We start from the raw sequence: 21,869 nt of genomic DNA, 5'->3' as shown, positions 1-21,869 counted from the left end.
CATAGTCCTTATCTCACTAGAAAACCATAATACTCTAACGTAATACATAATACATAAATACCTACTATAATTGTGACCGACCGCCCATGGGACTTAATTATCTGTCCCCCACTTACAATTAACAAACTTTTACCATCCCAACATCATAATCGGAACCGTTCATTGTCATTATCATTTCTAAATATCATATCTGTAAAAAATCATTCAATTTCGAGATTGTTTAGTCATCCTTATGTGTTAAACCAATCAACGATTTTAGTAACAATTAGCATCCTCATGATGAATAGTCAATTTGTTTAGTGACTAAAATATCTTCAAATTGAATAATCATAAGTGGAAGGACGAATAAGTCATGTGAAGGGACAAAAGCATTATCCTACCAAAAATACTCTAGCTTAAAAAGAAACCAAATTGCTAGTTAATTTTTTCCAACCAAATTTACTTGGGAAGAAGGTAAAAGAAAATTGGAGCACAAATGGGATCTTTTCTCGAGAAAATGGCGAGATGTTGAGTCAATGTCTTTTTAGCAAAGTTTGTGGTTCGTACGTACGTCTAACTGAGTTCTGCATTGCAATTAAGTGCAGCTAGCAGAAGTACGATGTTGATGACTAGTAACTTTGGATTTCCTTTTGACGCTATCCACCTAGCCACTTGTCCTAATCTATAAGTGCCTCCTACTCAGCCCTTCACATCATCACAAACCCCAAACTTTCATCTTACAGCCTCCTCTACTTCTTCTTCTTCTTCATCTTCGAACTGTAGCCTTTTCTTTTTCTTTCCAACATGAGCATGGAAGAGAAAGTTACCATGGACTTCATTAATCAGCCATCTGAGAACCTTTGCTATGTTCGGTGCAACTTCTGCAACACTGTCCTTGCGGTAATCAAACCTATGTGTGCATGTGTGTGTGTATATATATATGCATGATATATATAGGTTGTGCACCTTTAGATTTATGTTGAAGAGCTCCAATTAAAATAAAACCCACATTCTCTCTCTATCAACAAGTATCACTTTCAGAATCATGCCCTAACATTATTTACTTTTCTCTCTTCTCTAATCTGCCAGCTGCTGTTTGTTGTTTGTAAATATATATATAGTTTTGGAAAGAAAAAGAAACTTGTTTTTAACTAATTAATTGGATGTTTCTGTAGGTTGGGCTTCCATGCAAAAGGTTGATGGACACAATAACTGTGAAATGTGGCCATTGCAGTAACCTTTCCTTTCTCAGCACCAGATCCCCACTCGAAGGGCAATGCCTTCCTGATCACCCCACCTCCTTGACTCTTCAGGTAAATATTACTAATTACTCTGCTAGCTAGTTTCTCTCGATCATATATATATACACAAAACCATAGATGGTAGTCACATCCGTTGACATATACATAATCAGTACTAAATATATGTATACATTTATGTAGACTACTATAATATGTGAACGCCAAACCTGCGTTGGGGTAAAAGTTTTCTTATACATATGTTCCTAACTAGTGATATATCTCTCTAGGGTTTTCCTACAGTATAGTATAAGCCCTAGTGATATTGCCACCTATATATATATATATATATATATATGTGCATAAGAAACCAGAAGAAATTAATTAATTAAGAAACCATATCTCTATTTGTGTGTGTTGCTAACTAAGGAAAGTGATCAATATCTGAATGAGAAGCAGGCGGGCTGTTGCAATGACTTCAGGAAGGGCCAATCCTCCTCATCATCGTCGTCACCTGTATCAGGCAACCCACCATCCCCCAAAGCACCCTTTGTTGTCAAACGTACGGACAAGTTTACAACCATATTTCACGAGGCTTAATTAGTCAATCTCTTAATTTAATGATAGCTAGATTTAAATATAATTAAACGAGTTGTTACTCTTCTACGGATTTATGGTCAATCTGCTCATAAATTACATGTCGATATGTTTTTTGTTTTGCAGCACCTGAGAAGAAACACAGACTTCCATCTGCTTACAATCGGTTCATGAAGTAAGGAGATCCATGCCAAGCCATCTTGATTAATTAAATATTATATTGTGCTGTTAATTTACTTTTTTTGTTCTTTCACATTGACATTTGAAGTAACCTCGAGGGAGGCTTTATTCGTGAATCAAAGATGCATGTAAAGCGTGAAATTAATCATTAAGCTTCATACATGTCACCATAATCGAAAACTCTAAGAAAATTATGCAGATCGATATCACAAATAACCAAATTAATACATCGATCTTTGTTTTGTTGATAGAGATGAGATCAAGCGAATCAAAGCAGCCAACCCAGAGGTTCCACATCGTGAGGCTTTTAGTGCTGCAGCCAAAAATGTAAGGTTCCTTTTTTCTGCTGCCTAGGGTTTCAAGTACAAGATTTTTGCCAAAAGTCGTGTTTATAATTTAAAAAATATTCTAACTTTGCTGTATCAATATATATTATTGTATTATAGTGGGCTAGGTACATTCCCAGTCAGTCGTCTGCAGGATCAGGTTCTGGGAGCTGCAGCAACAACAACGTAAGAGACAAGACCTTGCTTTTCTGTTTATATTTTGAATATTGTTCATCTTAGATTTTTTTTTTTTCACTTTCTATTTTTCGTGGCATGAAGCAAGCTGGGTTTAATTTGCCTCTCTGATTGATGCTTTCAAGGGCTCGGATTTTGCAGGAATGAACATGCTAGCTACGTGCTGCCAAAACCCTAAAACGCCATGACTACATGGGTATCATGGAGATCTTAAATAACCATATCCGCAGCTGCTTCCTACCTACTTCATCCCTCATTAGCAGTTCAGCGTGCGTGCAATTAATTAAGTACTCTCGTTTAGTTCGTGTTCAGAACTTTGACTCTCCTTAGTTTTCGTTTCTTTTGTTAGTGAACTTAATTTCCGTGCTAAGAGTACTTTGATTGGTGTATGGTAATTTGTATTGAATCAGAATGACTGATCAGTATTCTAATTTTGTATTATTTGATGCTTTTATTAATTTAACGTTTTGAGTTTCACCATTAGTTTCTCATTTTATATAGTTTCCGATTGTTATATATTTATATATAGCGTTTTCAAATCTCTGGTAATATTTTCATGAAACCCTGATACCAAATCCTAGAAAAGATATGTGATGTGCAAGACTGATGAATTATTTTCTTAGAATTATTCTGTTATACAACAATTATCGTTCATAATATTCAGCTCATAACCTTCTTATGCAACAGTATTGAGAAACAAGTGTAATTGAAAGTGCTTTTGTGAGAGTAAAAGCACGTCCTTAATGAGTACAAGTACTTTTCTTTTTAAATTGATCGTTTGGCAAAAAGGCCTCACCATTTACAGATTGGTTATAGTGGGCTTTTCAATAGCTTCATCTCAATCCCCTTAGCAGGCAGGGATTCTTGTACTTCGGCTTTCTTTTGGATTCAAAATAACTTATGTCAACTATAGATTAGATATTTGAACTTCAAACATCCCTCAAAATATAAAACAATGTTTACATTGCAAGGTTCGATTAATTAAAAAGAGTTCATCAAGGTGGAAGTGGCTTTAAACGGAAAGGGATCCTCGATTCCTTCTTCTTAATTCATCAAATCAGAGAATCTGTGTCATTGAAATTTGATCTAACAGCTACAAACATGACCTACTTTAAAAGATATAATAACTTCATCCGTTAGATCAATTTTCAATGGTTCAGATTCTTTGATTTGATGAATTATGAGGAAATGATCCGGAGATGATCCCTTTCTACTTTAAACCACGTCATTCCTGATGTCAAATGATTGCTACAACATTGACATGACATTTGGATTAGGTGCTTGATTTGACACGTGCAGACAAACATGCACACTAATCTTCCTCCTCTATCTAAAGATTAATGATTTAATCATGTCCAATGCAAAGACAAAGCACTTCACACTTTTATCTCCAAGTTGTACGTATGGATTATATATACACATATATTGCTGCATAAAATAAGCAGGCTCATAGTGGCGTCTGATGGCAGCAGCATTTTGTAACTTTCAAGGATGATTGCATTCCATGATTAATGCATAAATATAATTAATTAAAAGTAGTGATTAGGGAATAGTGAGCACTAATTGTTGGTGGGTCTCAAGTCTTCAACTTTGAAAGGTGGATAAGAGCGTCGGCCATTCCCACCTTTTTGGCTTTAATTGGAAGTGATCAAGGTTCCCTGGAAAACACCAATAGTGGAGTATTTTTTTTTACTTTCCCTTTCACTTCTGTAATCACAAATTCTAGGGTTTTGGGATAATGCAAAAATGTAGAACTATAGTGGACATCAAAATGATCATTCGATTGACTAAAACATTCATGCATGCTGCTGCAGCAGAACTGTATTGACTAATCAACTTTTAAACAATAATACTAATTGAACATCAGAAGTAGTATGTATAGTGAATTTTCAAATATAGTACGTAAATAACACAAAATGGGTGATGTAGACCATGTGTGACTGTTGGACTTTAAGCGTGAGACAACTTACTTTGATACCATGAAGAAAATTGAGGTTGCACCTAGGGATGACAAATCTAACCGTTAAACCCGATAACCATGGATAACCGCCCGAATTGATTGGATTTGGATATGAAAATTTAGATATATTTTGAATATGGGGAAAAACCATGAATTTATTATTGGAATGTGCTATCCACACACCCCATTTTACATCTCACACACCCCTTGATAATTTTTGTCCGTTGATCTTCTTCAATTCATCTGATCCGACGGCCGAAAATTAAAAAGGTGTGTGAGAAGTAAAATGGGTGTGTGGATATCACACCCCTTTATTATTCGGTTATGGTTATAGAGGTCCCCAATCCGTATTCGTCCCCGAATTTCACCCAAATAATATATAATATAATATATTATATATATATAATATAATAAATGTATGTATATTAATTATTTATTGAATCCATAAAATAGAAAAGTTGCATTGTGTGAGTTGCATTTTGTGAGAAAGTTAAAAAAATTTGAGTCAAAATCAATGAGAATTCAATGGTACTTACGAAAAATATCAAAGTTCGCCAACATCATCAATGTTTAACTTCAATTTTTATACTCCACAAGATCCGTTCATTGAATCATTGAATTATATATCAAATATTTAATGACAAAATTAATATTTACTAAATTATAATGCGTCAACTAAACTATTAGATTTTTTGTATTGATGAAGATGGATATAATTGTAACCCGATGGGGAATCTGTTATCCGGTTGGTATGGTTATGGATAATACCTGATGATTAATTTGCGGTTATGAATATGGTTAATTTTGTTTGTTATGGGGATGGATATAGCATTTGCGTCCTCAAACCGAACTATTGTCATCCCTAGTTGCATCATAAAGCTAATTAGTCTTAAGCACATGCAAAGTCTCTTTTGCTTTCCTAATGTGTGATTCATAATTTCAACACCAACAATAAAGAAGTTAATCAACCTGAGATTAAGATTCACATATGTCACCAATTCATCATGTAGCAGTGTCTACTAGATGAACATTGTTTTTTTAAATACGTGACAATATTTATTAGACGATGAGGCAACTGAGACTGCATCTTAGTTGCACGAAAGAACCTTTCCTTTTATCACAGAGAAAAAAAAAAAAAAACCCTCACCTTGATAAGGGTAATTCTTTGTGTAACTAGATTATACCCCCATTTCATGGAGAGATTTTTTAAGTGTGACCGAAACACAGAATGGTACACCACGCGTCTCTATACAAATGATGTGATATGTGTGTTAAAAGGGTTAACAACTTAAAAAATAAAATTTCCCACCACTTGCATAAAAACACGTACTGTATCCCCCCGTCACGATGAAAATTTTCTCCATTTCATATTAAGTGATCAAAGGGATACTAATGTACGATTATATCCCGGATGCAGCTGAGAATTGTCGTTGGACGGGCATGATATCTTCCAAAACATCAATCATGCTTATCCATATGGCCCAAGAGAGAGAGCGCGTGTAATTTGAACCCCATCCCAGAAAAATGAACCAATACCAATGATAGTGTAATTTAATATCTTAAATCATTGGATTACCATAAAGTTTGCAGATAACTAACGCAACAGAAAGGTGTCTACAGCAACTTACAAAAAATCCAGCTTACAGAGCTTTTACCACATCAAAACTAGATAGCTATATTTTCCTTTCGGAATAGAGTGTTACTGCCAATGGTATCTAAAGTTTCTACCAGCCTCTGTATGGAAATGTTGGAATTCTGCTGAAGATCCAAACTGCCTCCAGCCTCCAGCAACCTGCACAATCGCGAACACCGTTTTTAATCAAATCCGCTAGAATATCGTGCGCATAAAGTTATATAAACGCGGAGATATAGCCAGCAATTTCTTGGTTTTTATTTCATCGCTAATATATGCAACAGTTATCTCCATTAAGCTGCTACTCGCTTTCGGATGACCTTTTCAAGCTGGGAATGCACTCCCACTTTCACAGTGTGTGATAAAAGAAACAAGGACAGATTTTAATTAGTGGAAACACTCACATAATCACATTGTTGCTTGCACGCCCGTCGGGAAACAGTAGAATTCTCCATTTTCCTGCTTTACTTGAAAAAAGTTTCTCTCATGCTCCACTCTTTGAAGGTGTGATGACAATTGCCGCAAATCAAAAGTTGTTCCGCGTTCAGGAGAAACACAATACTTGTCACTTAAGCAATCTGACACATGCAAAGCCCTGTCTGTGTGAAGTTGGAAGTCAGCAGCATGACTAGAATCAGAAATTTTGATTGATTCCATATGGTCGGCTCCCATAGATTTCATACTAAACGGGTAGGACCTGTTTCGTCCACAATTTTCCATGGAGTTTACCCTCAAAGTCTTTTCATTAAGTTGACCAAAACTGCGATGGGCTCTTTGATTTATCAGGGGGCTAGGCACTTGAACTCCGGCTGAATTGCTTGATAAGTTATGCGATTGAGCTGACAGAAGAGAGAGAGCACAGCTCGAGTATGGAGTCTCAAATGCTTTCTCAGCGGTTGATGCTGTATCAAAGACAGAGTATTCATTTCCTGACGAGAGAATTCCCGGAGCATGCTGTTCTCCAAGGCCAGGCAGATGGCGGAATGATTTTGGAATAAACTGCCTGTTTGGTATAGGTGTTACAGACTGGCCGTAGGTAGACCTGTCTTCAGATTTGACATGTCCATATAGGTTAGCTTCTTCATATTCTGGATACAGGATGCAGCCATCTGGAAGTATATCCGAAAAAACAAAGGGTGTTCCCTTCGAAAAGGAAGTTCCCATATACCCGTTTCCTGCAAATACGACGTAAAAGCTAAATGTAAAAAACATAGTTCATGAAGTAATCCTATCATGGAATTAGTTCTACAGATCACATATTACTTTGAGTGTTTTACGATAGATAATTTTATAAATGATTCGTTTACCATGAATGTGGATTCTTTGACAGAAAACATATATTCACCTGAAAAACAAGTGCCTTTTGTTTGTTCTTACCGAATGTTTTAAGAACGATACTGTTTGCACTCGCCTTAATCCTTAATGCCAATTAGTGCGTGCTTAGTGGATTCTAAGTGGGTTTGTATTGCTTCTCTTCCAAAATAAACTTTACAAAAACAGAAAGAACTGAGAGAACCTCTGTGGGTGGCTGATGTGGCCACACCCTTTTAGCCTTGATAGCTCAAAAGTTGGTTTTTTAAAATAGCATATTATAGGTAAAGACATGGCCTGGTCGAAAGATGGAAACATAGTGGGAGAAAAGAATAGCATAAAAGTTATCTTTTCTTATCTCTAAATTCTAGCCACAGACATGCTCAGGCACGAAGGCTGTTCCATCACAATTTTTATCAAAATATATGCATCAAACATGGTTCTAGAATCTTGCAATCTTAGGAAAATGCTAAAGCTCTTTAGTCCCTTCTAACAAAAGTAATACGGATCATTTTCCAGTTCTTTTTCCTTCTTACCGAAAATTGTATCGGTAAAAAATTTGTCAAAGTTCTAGCTTCGGAAGCATTGTGGCCGATTTATAGTAGAACGGTGTATATTTTAAAAGAAAATGTAAATTCAGGCGGGTTAGTGTGAGGCGTTTCACAAGCAGATTGAATATATGAGGGTGTTCATACCTTCACATGACCGAATCAACTTATGCGGTTTACAATCGAGGGTATCTAGTTGAGGCTTCCTTCGGCGAAGGTTGTGGCCAGCTAGGCGTCTACGACAACTGCGCTTCACATCATCAAATTCAGCAAGAAGATGAAACCTAATCACAGAAAAATGACATTGTTCAAACTTCAAACCTCTTGTAACAATTAAGCACTTTGGTATTCAATGTCACACGACTCACATGTAAATAAAAACCATGTCAAAGTTGAAGAAGCAGATAAACTTGCAACTTTCTATAGCCCAAAACCTCATTCAGTTCATATCACTCGGAATCTTAGATGAGTAGAGGTTAGAGAGATTCATATTTGGACTGGGAGAAGATCATATTACTGTCCAATCAATGTCTTAGGATGTATTTGAGTATGACTAAGGAATTAGAAAAAGAAAAAGCATGGAATCTCGTAAAGGTTATATAAAGGTCGAGGTTGAAGCTCAAGTTGAATCGAAAAGAAGAGGAAATTTGTATCTCTTCGATTTTCAACTATCAGATGGAGTGTCTGGGAATCGATCCCTCACCATGCGCATGAGATCCTACTATGTGCCAAATCCTAAGAGCAATACTGTGGTGGAATGGTGAATCTGCAACATAATTTTCCTCGACTCTTTTTCACATTTCATCTATACTTCTTGTCATTTTTTACTCCTCATAAAGCATAGTCAACAAATAAATTCATCACTTAACCTCGAAAATAAACAATTGGGACTCGTTGGTTTATTTGGATACAAAATTATGAAATGAACTAATACTAATCTTCCTATGATATATGCCATGATAAGTTACTACAAACACATAAGAACAAGTAAAGTAAAAGTGAATGCAGAAGCAAATTTCAAAAAAAACAAAAACAGAACCAAACCTGCTGCACTGCTGGCAAAACCGCTGTTTGATTCCATTAACAATCACTACGGCAGTCTTGGAGTGAGCATCACAAACCCTATGCCTCTTGTGGTAATCCTTTGAAAAGGTAAGATCCATGTTACAACCATGGACTTGGCAGGTTGGAGCATGATAGCATGAACTCCTCATGCCATTGCCAGCTCTTTTCGACCTCTCTCTAGAAATCGAATGCTGACTGTTCTGCCCACCTCTGCTATCAGCAAACCCCCCTAGCTTCAAAGCAATCATTGATGAATCCATGCTATTAGATTCAGTCACAGGGCTCGAAAACTTCGACCCAGATTCCCCATCACCAAAAGATGAACTTGAACTAATCAAACAACAAGGTGAAGCTACAGAATTATAACTAGAATCGTTACCAATCACACCATTCAAGATTTCCACTCCTTGGTTAATATCAGGGAATCCCAAATCCATGAACCCCACGCTATCAACTGATTCCTTACCAAAATTAAAGCAAGTTTTGTTATCCAATTCTAGCAATGCTTTCCTAGTACTCCTTGAAAATGCATCAGTTGGTATATCCATTTCTTCCGGAAACAAAAACCCTTTCCCTTCTGAACCAAAACTCCAAGACTCCATAAGTAGAAGCAGAATCTAATTCAAGCAGTATCTGCAGTAATGTTAATTGATTCCTACCAAAATTCACAGAAGCAAAAGGTAAATTTACATTTCCAAATAAATCATAGGGAATGGGAAATGCAAGCAAATAATATCAATAACAATCAAAGCAATAGCATCAATTAATCAAACATGTCTAGAAATCCCCAAAAACCCACAAACAGAATTCTGCATGGAATTAAACAAACCCATCAAGCAAAAAGATGAAACCATTGCTTCACTGACTAAGCAGTCCCAAAACTAGAAGAGAAAAATCATGCTCTTTTGGCTGCAGAGCAATCAGATGAACAAAGTAGAAAAAGGGAAAGTTTTTTATTTTAATGTGATACAAAAAGAAAGTTTAATGCTTCAAAAACAGTGAGCACAGGAAAATGTATAGCTTAGCTCCAGAGTTTCCCTCCATCGATTTTCTCAGCAACCAAACAGAGCCTCAAAACTCAAACCAAAATATACCCAGATTACAGAATCACATATTCCACCGACTTTCACTTTTGAAATCACAGAAAGAAAATGAAATGTGTTCCAGGCTCAAATTTTTCTGTGAAAAAACTTGGAGGAAGAAGAAGCAGTGAAAAGATCATATTTTTTTCAATTTTTTTTAGGAAGCAGAGAAAATAATACAGAACATCCATTTCAAGAAACAACTTAAAACCCATTTCACGTATGTGGGTTTTCGATACTACAAAATTATATATGGTAAACAAAATGGCTGTTCAAAGATTCCCAACAAAATTTCTGCCCGTTTTCCAACATTTTCTCGGGAACCAAACAGAATATAAAATGGAAAAAGACAGCTGAAAAAGATGGTTGTTGCATACCAGATGAAACCAACAATGAAGGCCGGAGCGAGCGTGGAAGGAGAGAGAGAGAGAGAGAGAGAGAGAGAGGGAGAGAGGGAGAGAGAGCAATTCTCAGGTTTTGGTGAGGTCGAAGCAGATACACTGTGACTGTGAGTCAACAAGATTTTCCACGACCATATGCCTCAAGGTCTTTTGTAGCTTTTGAGAAATTATGAAATTCCGTTTTAGTACACCTTTTTGCATTTATTTACAGGGACAAAGTGGGGGATTAGCTCCTCTCTTCCCTTCCCTCCAAACAAATGGGGTTAAACTTAATTAAGGTAATCAATTCGTTTAGTTGTGTGTCCCCTACAATCTTTGTGTTTGAATTTTGACTTGTGTTTGTATCCAATTGTACTTTTTGAATGTTATTTTGTGAAATCTGTAAACAATCAACCAATCAATAGTCCAAATTAATAATAATTTGTTGAGGCCTGTTTGCTCAGAGTCGGAGCGGATATCGTCCAAATGCTTCTGCCCTCTCATCCTTTGGATAGATACAAAAGACGTCATATCTTTTGGTTTGTCATGTTTTGTTCACAAGTTTATTTTTACAACTGATTCGCATGCAACAAAGTTATGCTATTATAAAATTCTGATCATATACAATAAAGTTACGCTACTATAAAAAAATATGAACAATCTAATATTGAACTCACTACAATACATGTCCACTTTAAACTCGAATCTCAACAACTACAAGTGATGGAGACAACAGAAGATATATAAATACAAATGTTATTGGTAAATGCTAAGGGATGTGGCCCTATTGATATATGAATTATAATTTAGAACAAATGTAACATATTTGTTGGCATGTGGGGATGTGGCCCATTTCATATACGAATTGGTGAACAATTTGATGGGGCACTTTCTGACATGGCCAAGCATGCCTCTCTATTTCTCTGCAAGTGGTGCCTCTGTGTCCGTTTCACTGTGGACATTTTAAGGTGTGACACATTTAATGATTTTTTTGTGTGCAACCACTCCAAAAGGCCAATCCGAAAGGTCACATATTGTAGTATGATTGGACAATGTCGTCACACATTCAAATTCCTTCAATCATAAATCAAAGTTTTCTAATTAGATTGTTTAATTAAATTTAAAAAATAATAAAAGATTATAAATGCATTGTAAATTAATAAAATCCAAAATTATTCTCCAAGTCAAGTGGTTTTCTTTTTTTTTTGGGGGGGTTTAATTTTTTTTGAATTTGAATCCTCACCGAATCTCATAGTCTTAAACCAAACCAAATAACTCGGACTGTTCAAGAGAGCAAAAATAAGATTCGAGCTTTTAGTTTGTATGTAGTGTGTCAGTAGAATCAACTAATAAGTACAGTTAGACTCAATTTGAACGATTCAAATTACATGCTCTTTGAGTTACCGATAATGAAATTCGAAGAGAGTCCCCGTCCAGAATTAGCAATGTTGAATAAATATATGTAATTATAGGAATTTTTTTACCGTGTGGCTTACTAGTATTGTTATTTACTGTGAGATTGTCTAACTGTAATGAGATAAGGATAAAAAAGATATGACAAGTACCCATTGTGCCATGTGTATGCTGTGGATGGATGACGCGTGTAACTGTCAGTCTGGAAAAGCTGGAAACTGGGAGGCATGAGATGGTTATGGGAGGAGTGGACCGCTCCTGCAGCTGTAGCTGGTTTCTCTTTTGGAGTTTACCACTTTTCATTGCCTGCTTCTCAAACACTCAAAACATAACAAAACTTTGAAAATGACCAAACCTCAGGTATTTCTTTTTCATTTATTGTTAAATTTTGAATTTGTATTTTTAAAATAACTCATTCAATACTCTGAAGTACGTCGTAAATTCATTACACATGTCATTTGAAAAATCTGAAATTTGGACCGACTTTCTGCTAAAAATTTGAACAGTCAAGAGTAAAAATTATGTAGTACTCTTGAATCTTAATTGTTAGATCGTAATTATTGTAGATTTGACTAAAAATCTACCGATTAAACGTTTCGAAGAATAGATAATTGGGTAAACTATAAAAAGTATCTAACCATAAAAGATGCACATATAAGATGTAAAAATTTACGTTTAACTTACATTTTTAAAAATATGAATTTTATAATTAACATTTTTTTATTTTTTTTTTGAGTTGGAACATTTGATTTGAATTCATTGTGACAAAAAGGTGATGTTTCTTTTATGAAGAGAGGCCGGTTTGATTTTATGGGGAGAAAGAGGTAGTAGTGAACATTGTGATGGCATTATGTGACCAAGGACCAAGGGGACGTGCTTTTTGGTTTTGGGGGAGTGCGCAGTCGCACGGGCCAAGGCCAGAGAGAATGACTCAGCCCAACTTCTGTGACTAAAAGCTTACATCCATGGACACTTGGACTTCACCCAAAACCCAATCGAGAAAGACAACCAGCCTGCATGAAAAAGTGATAACTCGAATGCATAGTTGCAGGCTTTCATCCAATGTGCCTTCGTACTCGACACACACAATCACTTTCACATTAAAAAGAAGTGTTAACCCTAAGAAATTTAGTCTAGTGAAAAACGAATATATGTTTGAAACTTCCTATACGAATCTGGATGCAGTCCTTAAGGCTATTGACTCTGTTTTCACGTACTTATCATGATATTTTGATACGAAATTGTGGGTAGAACTTGCTCTTACACCGTACTGGTGCCCAAAAGCTCATGTAACATAGCTTGCTTTTTCCGAAATGGCATTGGGTTGCAACATACATTGATCTCTCTTTGGTGTGTGATAATCCCCTGTGAAAAGGACAAAAACAAAATCGAACCTTTCTTTTTTATCAAACCCTAAGTTTGGTAAAACCCTAATTTTGTCAAGGAACATTTGAACTGATGGGTGGCCGTGCCCTACCTTCATGGATAAGTATGATGTGTTGGAACAAAAGGAGTGACCGTATATTGTGGGGCAATTTGGGACACGAGGAAGATCAGAAGAGGAGAGCAGTTGATGCTATCTGGAATGCACCAAGGCTGTGATGGCCAGGATCCAGGTCAGTGAAGGCTTTAAAAGTTTTTTTCTCTTTAGTTTCAGATAATGGGTTGTGATTGTATCACATGTAAATGCCTTGCCAACTTAATCTAATGAAATTTTCTGGGCTTATATTAGGTTAGATGATGATCAGATTTTGATTGGAATCATTCGACATATACTATCTAATACATTCAGATTTCTTAGCAATACATGGATGATGTCATCCACATATTCATTTTTATTTCTCACACACTCTTCTCAAATTTTCGGCTATTGGATCAAATGAATTGAAGCAGATCAATAACAAAAATTAACAAGATTGTGTGAAAGATAAAATAAATGTGGGAATAATACTATTTTTTTTCCAGTCATGTGATGTGAGTAATATCTCATTCATCACGTTAGGTTGGGTTTTTAATGATCATTCTATATTGTTTGCAATAATTGATACTCTCATTGTACATAATTTGAGTTTGAGGCAAAAAAATAAATTACAGTGGGTCTTCGTGTTTAAATTCACACCTGATATTATGTTTGCAGTTGAGACGTCTCAGTCCGAACATAGTTAGACAAACTATCAAACTCTTTTAACTCTTCTGACCTACATAGTTCCAAAAGATGTCATATCATTTGAGCACTCACGATATTGCATGTGTGCTTGTAACGGCATTTGTAGCTGTCCCGACCCTTGAGGAACATCCTACATGAGTAACGATGTTGTTGTCTGTCTATGCGTTAGTTTACCAGAAGTGCTTGGAAAAACACACAAAGATCATAAGATTCAAATGCGTCTTGAAACTTCTAATGGAATATAGAGCTAGTTAGGTTAAGTTTTCTGGAGGGCTCATGTGATTGGTCTTCTGTTCATACCTCTTCATTCTTTCTTCGTGTCATTTTGGGCAATATCTTATTTGCTAACCGTTCATGATGAGAGATAAAAAGTTAACACATGATGAGAGAGATCAATAAGAAAAAATGTATAAGTAACACGTTACATGTAAATTTCTCTCACATTTAATATATATGTATGTGTATGAGAAGGTTCAAAAAGTGGAGCCAGCATGCATTTGATACTGAGATAATGACCATTATTGTGAAGTGGTTAAGGGAGCTTGAGTTCTTACTTTGCATATGCCTTTTAAAAAAGAAAGGAGAATTTAATTGGGTACGAGGGAAAGCAAGATGTTTATTATTAGTGTAACATTTGATTTATTTGAGCAATAAGTTTGGACCCTCCTCCCACTCACTCTGGTAGTTACAGTTACATGCTTTGGTTGGGACCTTTTGGTGCAACATGCATCAAATGTTAGAGCAATTCCACCCCTAAGGACTTTGCGCCAGCACCCAGCGCATTTATCCACTCAAATGAACAGTAACAGACTCCAATGAACAGTAATAGGCTAAGACATCTCCACCCCTAAAAAAATGCGCTGGCACATAGTGAAAAAATGTGCTGGCACAAACGATCTCCATCCCTACAAAATGCGCTGGCACCCAGCCCCTTTAAAATATTTTTAAATTTTGTCTAAAAGAATAAGAAAATAAAATAGTTTTAATTTCGGATAGGATTTTTAACCAATCTCGTCATGCCACATGTCATTATCTGAACGTACTATTTTGTGAATAGATTTCCGCTAAGATTTTCAACCAATCCCGACACGCCACGTGTCACTTCCGTTTTACAATAAATTAGGCAAGAATTCGATAAGATTTTCAACCAATCACGTCATGCCACGTGTCATTATCTGAACGTACTATTTTGTGGATAGATTTCCGATAATATTTTCGACCAATCCCGACACGCCACGTGTCACTTCCGGTTTACAATAATTTAGCCAAGATTTCGATAAGATTTTCAACCAATCACGTAGTGCCACGTGACATTGTCCAGAACCCCATCCTTGCTTTTTTTGTCCATATAAACCCTACATCCCTACATCCATCCTCACACCAAGCTCAATCCTTCTTTTTAGCTCAGAATCCTTGTTCATCGTTTTCAAATCTTGAGTTTTTATTACAATGTCTTCTTCAAGAAGGGTGTATAAACAGTTGCAGGAGCAACAACAAAGGTTGTTGGCACAACAGGTAGAATTGGCCAATCTTGAGGAAGGTGGAAGTGGAGGTGGAGATGAGGCTTTCTTCATGGAGGAGGATGAGGATGATCACCATAGAAGGTAGAAGGCCTCACATTCCCGCCGTGTCATGGAAGCTGTGGGTCAGATAGCCAAACCAAGACGTGTTGCAAACCTCGATAGAAAAAGGGAAAAACGAGGTAAAAATCTATTGGAAGATTATTTTATTCCCAATAGCATATTCCCTGATCATATTTTTAGACGGCGTTTTAGAATGCAATGAAATTTGTTCAACAAAATCATGAGTGATATTTGCAACCATGATTCATACTTTGTGCAAAAAGAGGATGCTTTTCATGTTCTAGGTCTTATTCCCGAGCAAAAAATTACGGCATCCTTGCGAATGCTTGCATATGGAGCATCTGCAGATCAAGTGGATGAGATCGCGAGGATGGGAAAAATAACTGTTTTGGAGTCCCTGATGCGGTTTTGCTCTGCAATTGAAGCCCTCTACACCAATGAGTACCTCCGGACACCCACGCCAAGGGACATGCGAAGGCTTCTGAGGAAGGGTGAGATGCGAGGCTTCCCTGGCATGATTGGAAGCATGGACTGCATGCACTGGACTTGGAAAAACTGTCCAAGTGCGTGGCAAGGAGCATATGGCAACAGAAAAGGAACCAAAAGCATCATTTTGGAAGCGGTGGCTTCATTTGATACATGGATTTGGCATGTTTTTTTTGGTGTTCCAGGAGCTCAGAATGACTTAAATGTCCTTGCCCAATCCCCAGTGTTCGACGAACTGCTGCAAGGAAACTCGCCGAGATGCACATATACCATTAATGGTACCCAATACGAGGGATCATACTACCTTGCAGATGGCATTTACCCAAGGTGGTCAACATTTGTCAAAACAGTGCCACATCCACAGACTGAAAAGGAAAAACACTTTGCAAAATGTCAAGAAGGGTGTAGGAAGGATGTCGAGCGTTGTTTTGGTATCCTGCAAGCTCGTTGGGCGATTATCAGGGCTGCAGCTAGAATGTTTGATGTCGAGGCTCTTCGATCCATCATGATGACGTGTATTATTCTCCACAACATGATTGTTGAAGATGAGTATGATTATGATGGCGTCGATGAATATGAGCCGGATCCGATGAACAACTCAAGAACACGTATCTATTGTGCTCATGATGGGACCGAAGATCCAGTGCAACACGAGCCGTTGGAACGCGATGGACGTTACAATGAATTGATCGTTCAACGTTACACTAATGTGCAAGAGCCATACTGGCACGTAACCCACCAGAATGACTTGATTGAGCACCAGTGGGGATTGCATGAAGGCGAAGATAATTAGAATGAGGCTTGTGGTTGAATAATGTCACGATCTTTTTTTTAAGTTTATGTAATTCTATGTAGTGTGTTTTGTTTTTAAGTTTATTTAGTGAGTTTATGTAATTCTATGTATTTGGTGAGTTTATGTAATTCTATGTAGTGTGTTTTGTTTTTAAGTTTATTTAATGAGTTTATGTAATTTTATGTATTTGGTGAGTTTATGTAATTCTATGTAGTGTGTTTTGTTTTTAAGTTTATTTGGTGAGTTTATGTAATTCTATGTAGTGTGTTTTGTTTTTAAATTTATTTGGTGAGTTTATGTAATCTTATTTCATGTGTTTAAATAAAGTACAAAAGAAATAAAGTTTTAAAAATAAATAAAGAATTACATTAAAATTGCATAATAAATTAAATAAAAATAAATAAAGTTTTAAAAATAAATAAGAAATAACATAAAAATTACATAAGAAATTAAATAAAGTTCAAACCTAAAAAAAGAAAAAAACATAAGAAATTAAATAAAGTTCAAACCTAAAAAAAGAAAAAAACATAAGAAATTAAATAAAGTTCAAAAGAAAAAAGAAGGAAAAAACATAAAAAATACATAAAAATTATACAAAGTCTCTCGAGCTAGGATATGTGGTGCGAGGATCTTGGTTGTCACAAAAGTTGCTAGAACCCCCTTGACTTGTTTCCGCATCTCTTGCACGCCTCCTTCGCATGACATCTCTTTTTTCCGATGTCCAAAAATATTTAGAATTCGGAGACAGTCCTACTAGAGACTTGCTCATAGTGTCACGATCTGCTTGAGCCATCCTTTCTTCTCGAAGCAATTCATTTTCTCGATGAAGTGCTTCTCTAACCAGCTCGTTCTCTCGATTAACTACTTCTCTTTGTCTCTCAGCCGCCGCATCACGGGCCTCAGTAGCTGCTAATATTGCTGCCATAGCAGCAACTTTTTCCTCATCTCTAACCTTTTCTCGTGCCATGTTCAGTTCACCTTGGCGAGTAAGTTCCTCCATATATTTAGTGTAGTCATTCTTGGAAGAACTACCTTTTTTCTTTGACGCCTTTTTACCTACGGGCCTGAGGGACTGACGAGTCGGTTGGGTCTCGGGCACTTGTTCAGGCATCCCTTCCGTGTCTTGAAATGTGTCGGCTTCTTGTTTGGCCATGTCTGGTTCTGGAGAACTATGTAGACCCATACCGTGCATGACAACTTCTGGACCAGTTGCCACAATTTTGTATTTAGGGCAATCTTTGACAATTTGCCAACATTTCCATCTAGTGAATGATTTGTTCCCGTTCTTTGAATTGTAGAATGCTTGAGCTTGTAGTGTCTATAAAAATGTGGGATAACATAGTGTTAAAAAATGCGGGTGTAACACAAATAAATAAATTCAAAATATTAATACGGGTGGAATGCATATAAATTACATAAAAATGACATAAGAAATTAAATAAAAATTACATAAGAAATTAAATAAAAATTACATAAGAAATAACATAAAAATTACATACGAAATTAAATAAATCAAAATATTAATGTGAGTGGAATGCATATAAATAAATAAAAATATTGTCACCTGATCCGCTAAACTTGTCCCACTACGGAGGTTACCGGAAGCATGAGAGATGGCGTTTTTCCAACAAGTAAAGGATGCGTTGAGTTTTTTCCAACGACCTTGAAGACCTTGACTAGTTCTGGCGTTTTCTCCATGTACATCACAAAACGCTTTCGTAATTTTACTCCACATTTCTCGCTTATCCATCTCATTACCCGTAATCGGATCATGAGTAGTGTGAACCCAACATTCACACAACGTAACATCTTCAATGAGCTTCCACGAAGACATTTTTTTCTCTTAAAGTGTAGAAAATATTGAAATGTAGATAGTATAGAAAGTGTAGAAAATATTGGAATGTGGTGTAAAGGTAGAAGATGAGGGTTAGGTATTTATAGGAAAAAAATTAACATTTTTCAAATATTTCTGTAATTTTTTAAAAATTTTCTGTATTTTTTAATAATTTTTCTGTATTTTTTAATAATTTTTAATGAATTTTAATATAGTTAATTAATCTGGACCGTTGGATTTGAAAAATATTCAAATCCAAGAGCCAGGGACTTGCCACGTGGCCAACGGTCATATTTCTGACCGTTGGGGCTTTTTTTTTTTTTTTTATTTACTTTTTTGTAAAAAAAACGTGGACCGTTGATCTTTGATCCGACGGTCTATGTTAAAAGTAAAATTTAAATTTTTTTTACCGTTGGAAATCCAACGGCCGAAAGAAAGCCACGTCGCCAACTCGGGGGGGGGGAGTCAGTGCGCCTGTCACGCGGGCCCGGGCTCTGAAACCGTGTCGGGCACTCGCGCCCAACCGGCGTGAATCGCACGCGCCAGGCTTCCTCCCCGGCTTTTGTCTCAGTCTCTTTTGGGTTGGGCTCTTGCCCAGCTCGGGCTGGGTACCAGTTCATTTCATGGGGTGGACTTGATTGACAGAGGCCCGGCACGTTTTTTGGACTGAGGGCTGGGCAAATTCCACTCTGGTGGAATTGCTCTTACAGTCCTCGGTCTTTCTAAAAGGCTATATCCAAAAGGGCCAAGATTTTTTATCAATCCAAACTCTAATTTTGGGCTTCTTAATTTAAAAGCGTTTTGATGAAAATATTTTTGGAATCAATTTTTAATAAAAATGCAAATGAGTCCTAGAAAAATACTTGAATACTTCAAGTGCTTTTGGAATCCAAAAATATTTTTTCTAAAAACGCTTTCAAACATTTTAAAAGTACTTCCAACCGAGTCATTCATTACTTTCTTCAACATGCATTGTGTTCACGCATATATACGGATACAAATATAAGAGAATCTGCCTTACAACCGACTATATATCTTTTTGTGTATATTGTACTCATAACATGAGTCAATCGGACTCTACAATAAAAAATCTCTTACTAGGACAAACATAATTTTTAAAACTTGAGTAAGGATGTCAGATCACGTCATTCGTATAGGATATTTCTCATAGTATATAGGACTTTGTATTTTGATTTTACTCAATCCTATGTTAAACCTTAGTTGTCGTGCCAGAGTTCTCTCCTTGAGTATGTGATGCAGCGTTCGAATTTGGCAAATCATGGCTTGATAAATTGACTTTTAAGGAGTTGGTTTGCAATTCACCGGTTCACCTGTTTCGGTGGGTAGGTAGATGGAGACTTATCCTTCTCCAAATTGACAATACCTTGCCCCCAACTAGTCACAGTTGGCGGCTGCTCTTATATCTCAATTGCAAACCATTTGGATCATAAAATATGTGGATGTTGCCACAGCACCAAGAAGGATTATAAAGTATAAAGGAAAAATATGGGAAAGCACTTTTGTTGAATAATTGTCATCATCTTATCCTTTTCAAAAAAAAAAAAAATTGTCATCATCTGATCTTAAAAAGGACGTTAATTTGGCCTTGTCTAGAATCTATATGTTGTTTCTAATGATGAGAAAATAGAGTAAGGCTTAATTAATTGCCTTACTGTTGATCATTTGATTAGACAGAAGCCTAACAAAAGGTAGAAGAAAATCTACCCCCAGTAAAGATCTTATTAAACTTTAATGCCTTTTCCCATGTACCTCCACGAATCAAACTCAATTTGCTATCCATTCTACGTCCCTGCATATATGTGAAAGTGAAATATGTGACATATGCATACTAAATGGGAGTGTCACTATATAATCTCCTCTTATTAAATTTTCAAAATTTTCCTCTCTTTAGTGTAAATAGATTGTGATATAAAACAAATCTCATGTAAAACTACTAGTTTTTAAACATATATAGTGAGTGTACACTTACACTAAACAATTTATATACACCTAATATATTTGTGGAGAATTTTGAAAACTAGCTAGCTAAACTCTTGACATGTAGAAGACTTTTAGTCCACTTTTATAGAGTTTTAGAATTTCAACAACCCGAGGGTAATTGAGAGTGGTTCAAGCTTTTGCTTGAGGAACCTTTAAAAGTGCTCCCGAATTTTAAACATACTATATGAAACCTTGTATAATTATTATCTAACTGTCAAATATAATTCATGTGAATATATTATTTATTATAATTACCATTTTACTGTTGAGATAGTGATTATATCAAATACATATAAGAATTATAATCAAATTTCAAATTTTAACAATATAAAGACTTTAGTTCACAAATCATTTTGACCACTTGAAGAAGATTCGAGCATTGAGAACTGCTTGAGAGTGACTATATTTCTAAATTTTGGAAAAAAAACTAAAATATTTACATGCACATATCAAACATTCACAGCTGAGAACCCACATGAAAATAATTAACATATAACATAATTGCGCTTCTTGTACAAAGTGATCATGAAAAGTAACAGGAATGAGTTTCACATGGTGTGAGTTATGATGCGTTGTTTCTCCATGAATCTGGTAGTGGAGCATCTCATATAAAATTCTGATCATCGAAATCGATCGGCACGGCACAATCCCAAAACTGCTGCACTTCTGACGCTTCTTATTTTCCAGCACTCCACAAAAACATATATAGCAACGCTGATGTATGCCAAAAATTTTAGTATGTTTGCTGTATCTTATATGTTGAGATTTTTAGCCATTAGATACTGGTCATGAAATATAAGAATCTAATGTTGGTATTTAGACAATCTTTCATCATTAATAAAACTTGAATAAAATGATAAAGATTGAAAATCAAAGAAACAGAGTGCAGAGAGCTTTGGAAATAGAGGGCTGATGCTTTTTGTAAAAACAGAGATCTATATTTTCATTTAGATATTTCTGATATATATATGGCTCAATACATAAGCCGACTGAAGTAAATGGGTCGACTGATAAAGGCAACAGTCAGCCCTTTTACACATAATCAGTTTCAGTAAAGCAGAATCAGTTTAAGTAAAGCATTAACTTTTAACACTCCCT

The 21,869-nt window shown here is 36.1% G+C and overlaps 4 protein-coding genes across 7 annotated transcripts; 2 read left to right on the top strand and 2 right to left on the bottom strand.

The window, feature by feature from the left end:
• The first annotated feature begins 630 nt into the window (after positions 1–630).
• Positions 631–2,978, top strand: LOC126594974 (protein CRABS CLAW). 3 transcript variants are annotated; one of them, XM_050261266.1, is made up of 7 exons: positions 631–879; positions 1,155–1,292; positions 1,677–1,779; positions 1,941–1,989; positions 2,246–2,321; positions 2,441–2,506; positions 2,641–2,978. In XM_050261266.1, exons 1-7 carry the CDS (start codon positions 784–786, stop codon positions 2,701–2,703), a joined length of 591 nt encoding a protein of 196 aa, XP_050117223.1. In that variant the 5' UTR covers positions 631–783; the 3' UTR covers positions 2,704–2,978. The 3 variants fall into 3 exon arrangements, with proteins under 3 accessions (XP_050117223.1, XP_050117221.1, XP_050117224.1); XM_050261264.1 differs by having other exon boundaries at positions 632–879; positions 1,674–1,779; XM_050261267.1 differs by having other exon boundaries at positions 643–879; positions 1,674–1,779; positions 2,657–2,978.
• A 3,036-nt stretch (positions 2,979–6,014) lies between these two features.
• LOC126594973 (squamosa promoter-binding-like protein 6) lies at positions 6,015–10,646 on the bottom strand. Its single transcript, XM_050261263.1, has 5 exons — positions 10,492–10,646; positions 9,012–9,687; positions 8,115–8,251; positions 6,513–7,283; positions 6,015–6,267 (listed from the first exon to the last, which is right to left on the bottom strand). Exons 2-4 carry the CDS (start codon positions 9,632–9,634, stop codon positions 6,517–6,519), a joined length of 1,527 nt encoding a protein of 508 aa, XP_050117220.1. The 5' UTR covers positions 9,635–9,687; positions 10,492–10,646; the 3' UTR covers positions 6,015–6,267; positions 6,513–6,516.
• A 5,005-nt stretch (positions 10,647–15,651) lies between these two features.
• On the top strand, positions 15,652–17,093 carry LOC126594972 (uncharacterized). Of its 2 annotated transcripts, none has more exons than XM_050261262.1 (2): positions 15,652–15,776; positions 15,942–17,093. In XM_050261262.1, the coding sequence occupies exons 1-2, from the start codon at positions 15,707–15,709 to the stop codon at positions 16,934–16,936; spliced, it is 1,065 nt and encodes a 354-aa protein (XP_050117219.1). In that variant the 5' UTR covers positions 15,652–15,706; the 3' UTR covers positions 16,937–17,093. The 2 variants fall into 2 exon arrangements, with proteins under 2 accessions (XP_050117219.1, XP_050117218.1); XM_050261261.1 differs by having other exon boundaries at positions 15,921–17,093.
• Positions 17,094–17,228: 135 nt separating this feature from the next.
• LOC126594971 (uncharacterized) lies at positions 17,229–18,874 on the bottom strand. The gene is made up of 2 exons (XM_050261260.1): positions 18,501–18,874; positions 17,229–18,254 (listed from the first exon to the last, which is right to left on the bottom strand). Exons 1-2 carry the CDS (start codon positions 18,768–18,770, stop codon positions 17,526–17,528), a joined length of 999 nt encoding a protein of 332 aa, XP_050117217.1. The 5' UTR covers positions 18,771–18,874; the 3' UTR covers positions 17,229–17,525.
• Positions 18,875–21,869: the final 2,995 nt, after the last annotated feature.

The sequence above is a fragment of the Malus sylvestris genome, chromosome 13 (assembly GCF_916048215.2).
Source record: "Malus sylvestris chromosome 13, drMalSylv7.2, whole genome shotgun sequence".
Classification (NCBI taxonomy): domain Eukaryota; kingdom Viridiplantae; phylum Streptophyta; class Magnoliopsida; order Rosales; family Rosaceae; genus Malus; species Malus sylvestris.
The sequence above is the reverse complement of the archived record's forward strand: the minus strand, read 5'-3'. Positions and strand labels throughout refer to the sequence as shown.

Excerpts from the sequence above, each read along its gene's own strand:
- LOC126594974 (XM_050261264.1), top strand. The coding sequence starts at position 784 with ATGAGCATGGAAGAGAAAGTTACCATGGACTTCATTAATCAGCCATCT. Across the intron at positions 1,990-2,245 it reads GCTTACAATCGGTTCATGAA|AGATGAGATCAAGCGAATCA; the intron begins GTAAGGAGATCC and ends TTTTGTTGATAG. Across the intron at positions 2,322-2,440 it reads TTAGTGCTGCAGCCAAAAAT|TGGGCTAGGTACATTCCCAG; the intron begins GTAAGGTTCCTT and ends ATTGTATTATAG.
- LOC126594973 (XM_050261263.1), bottom strand. The coding sequence starts at position 9,634 with ATGGAGTCTTGGAGTTTTGGTTCAGAAGGGAAAGGGTTTTTGTTTCCG. Across the intron at positions 8,252-9,011 it reads TTTTGCCAGCAGTGCAGCAG|GTTTCATCTTCTTGCTGAAT; the intron begins GTTTGGTTCTGT and ends TTCTGTGATTAG. Across the intron at positions 7,284-8,114 it reads GTTGATTCGGTCATGTGAAG|GAAACGGGTATATGGGAACT; the intron begins GTATGAACACCC and ends TCGTATTTGCAG.
- LOC126594972 (XM_050261261.1), top strand. The coding sequence starts at position 15,707 with ATGGAAGCTGTGGGTCAGATAGCCAAACCAAGACGTGTTGCAAACCTC. Across the intron at positions 15,777-15,920 it reads TAGAAAAAGGGAAAAACGAG|AGGATGCTTTTCATGTTCTA; the intron begins GTAAAAATCTAT and ends TTGTGCAAAAAG.
- LOC126594971 (XM_050261260.1), bottom strand. The coding sequence starts at position 18,770 with ATGTCTTCGTGGAAGCTCATTGAAGATGTTACGTTGTGTGAATGTTGG. Across the intron at positions 18,255-18,500 it reads GGACAAGTTTAGCGGATCAG|ACACTACAAGCTCAAGCATT; the intron begins GTGACAATATTT and ends ACATTTTTATAG.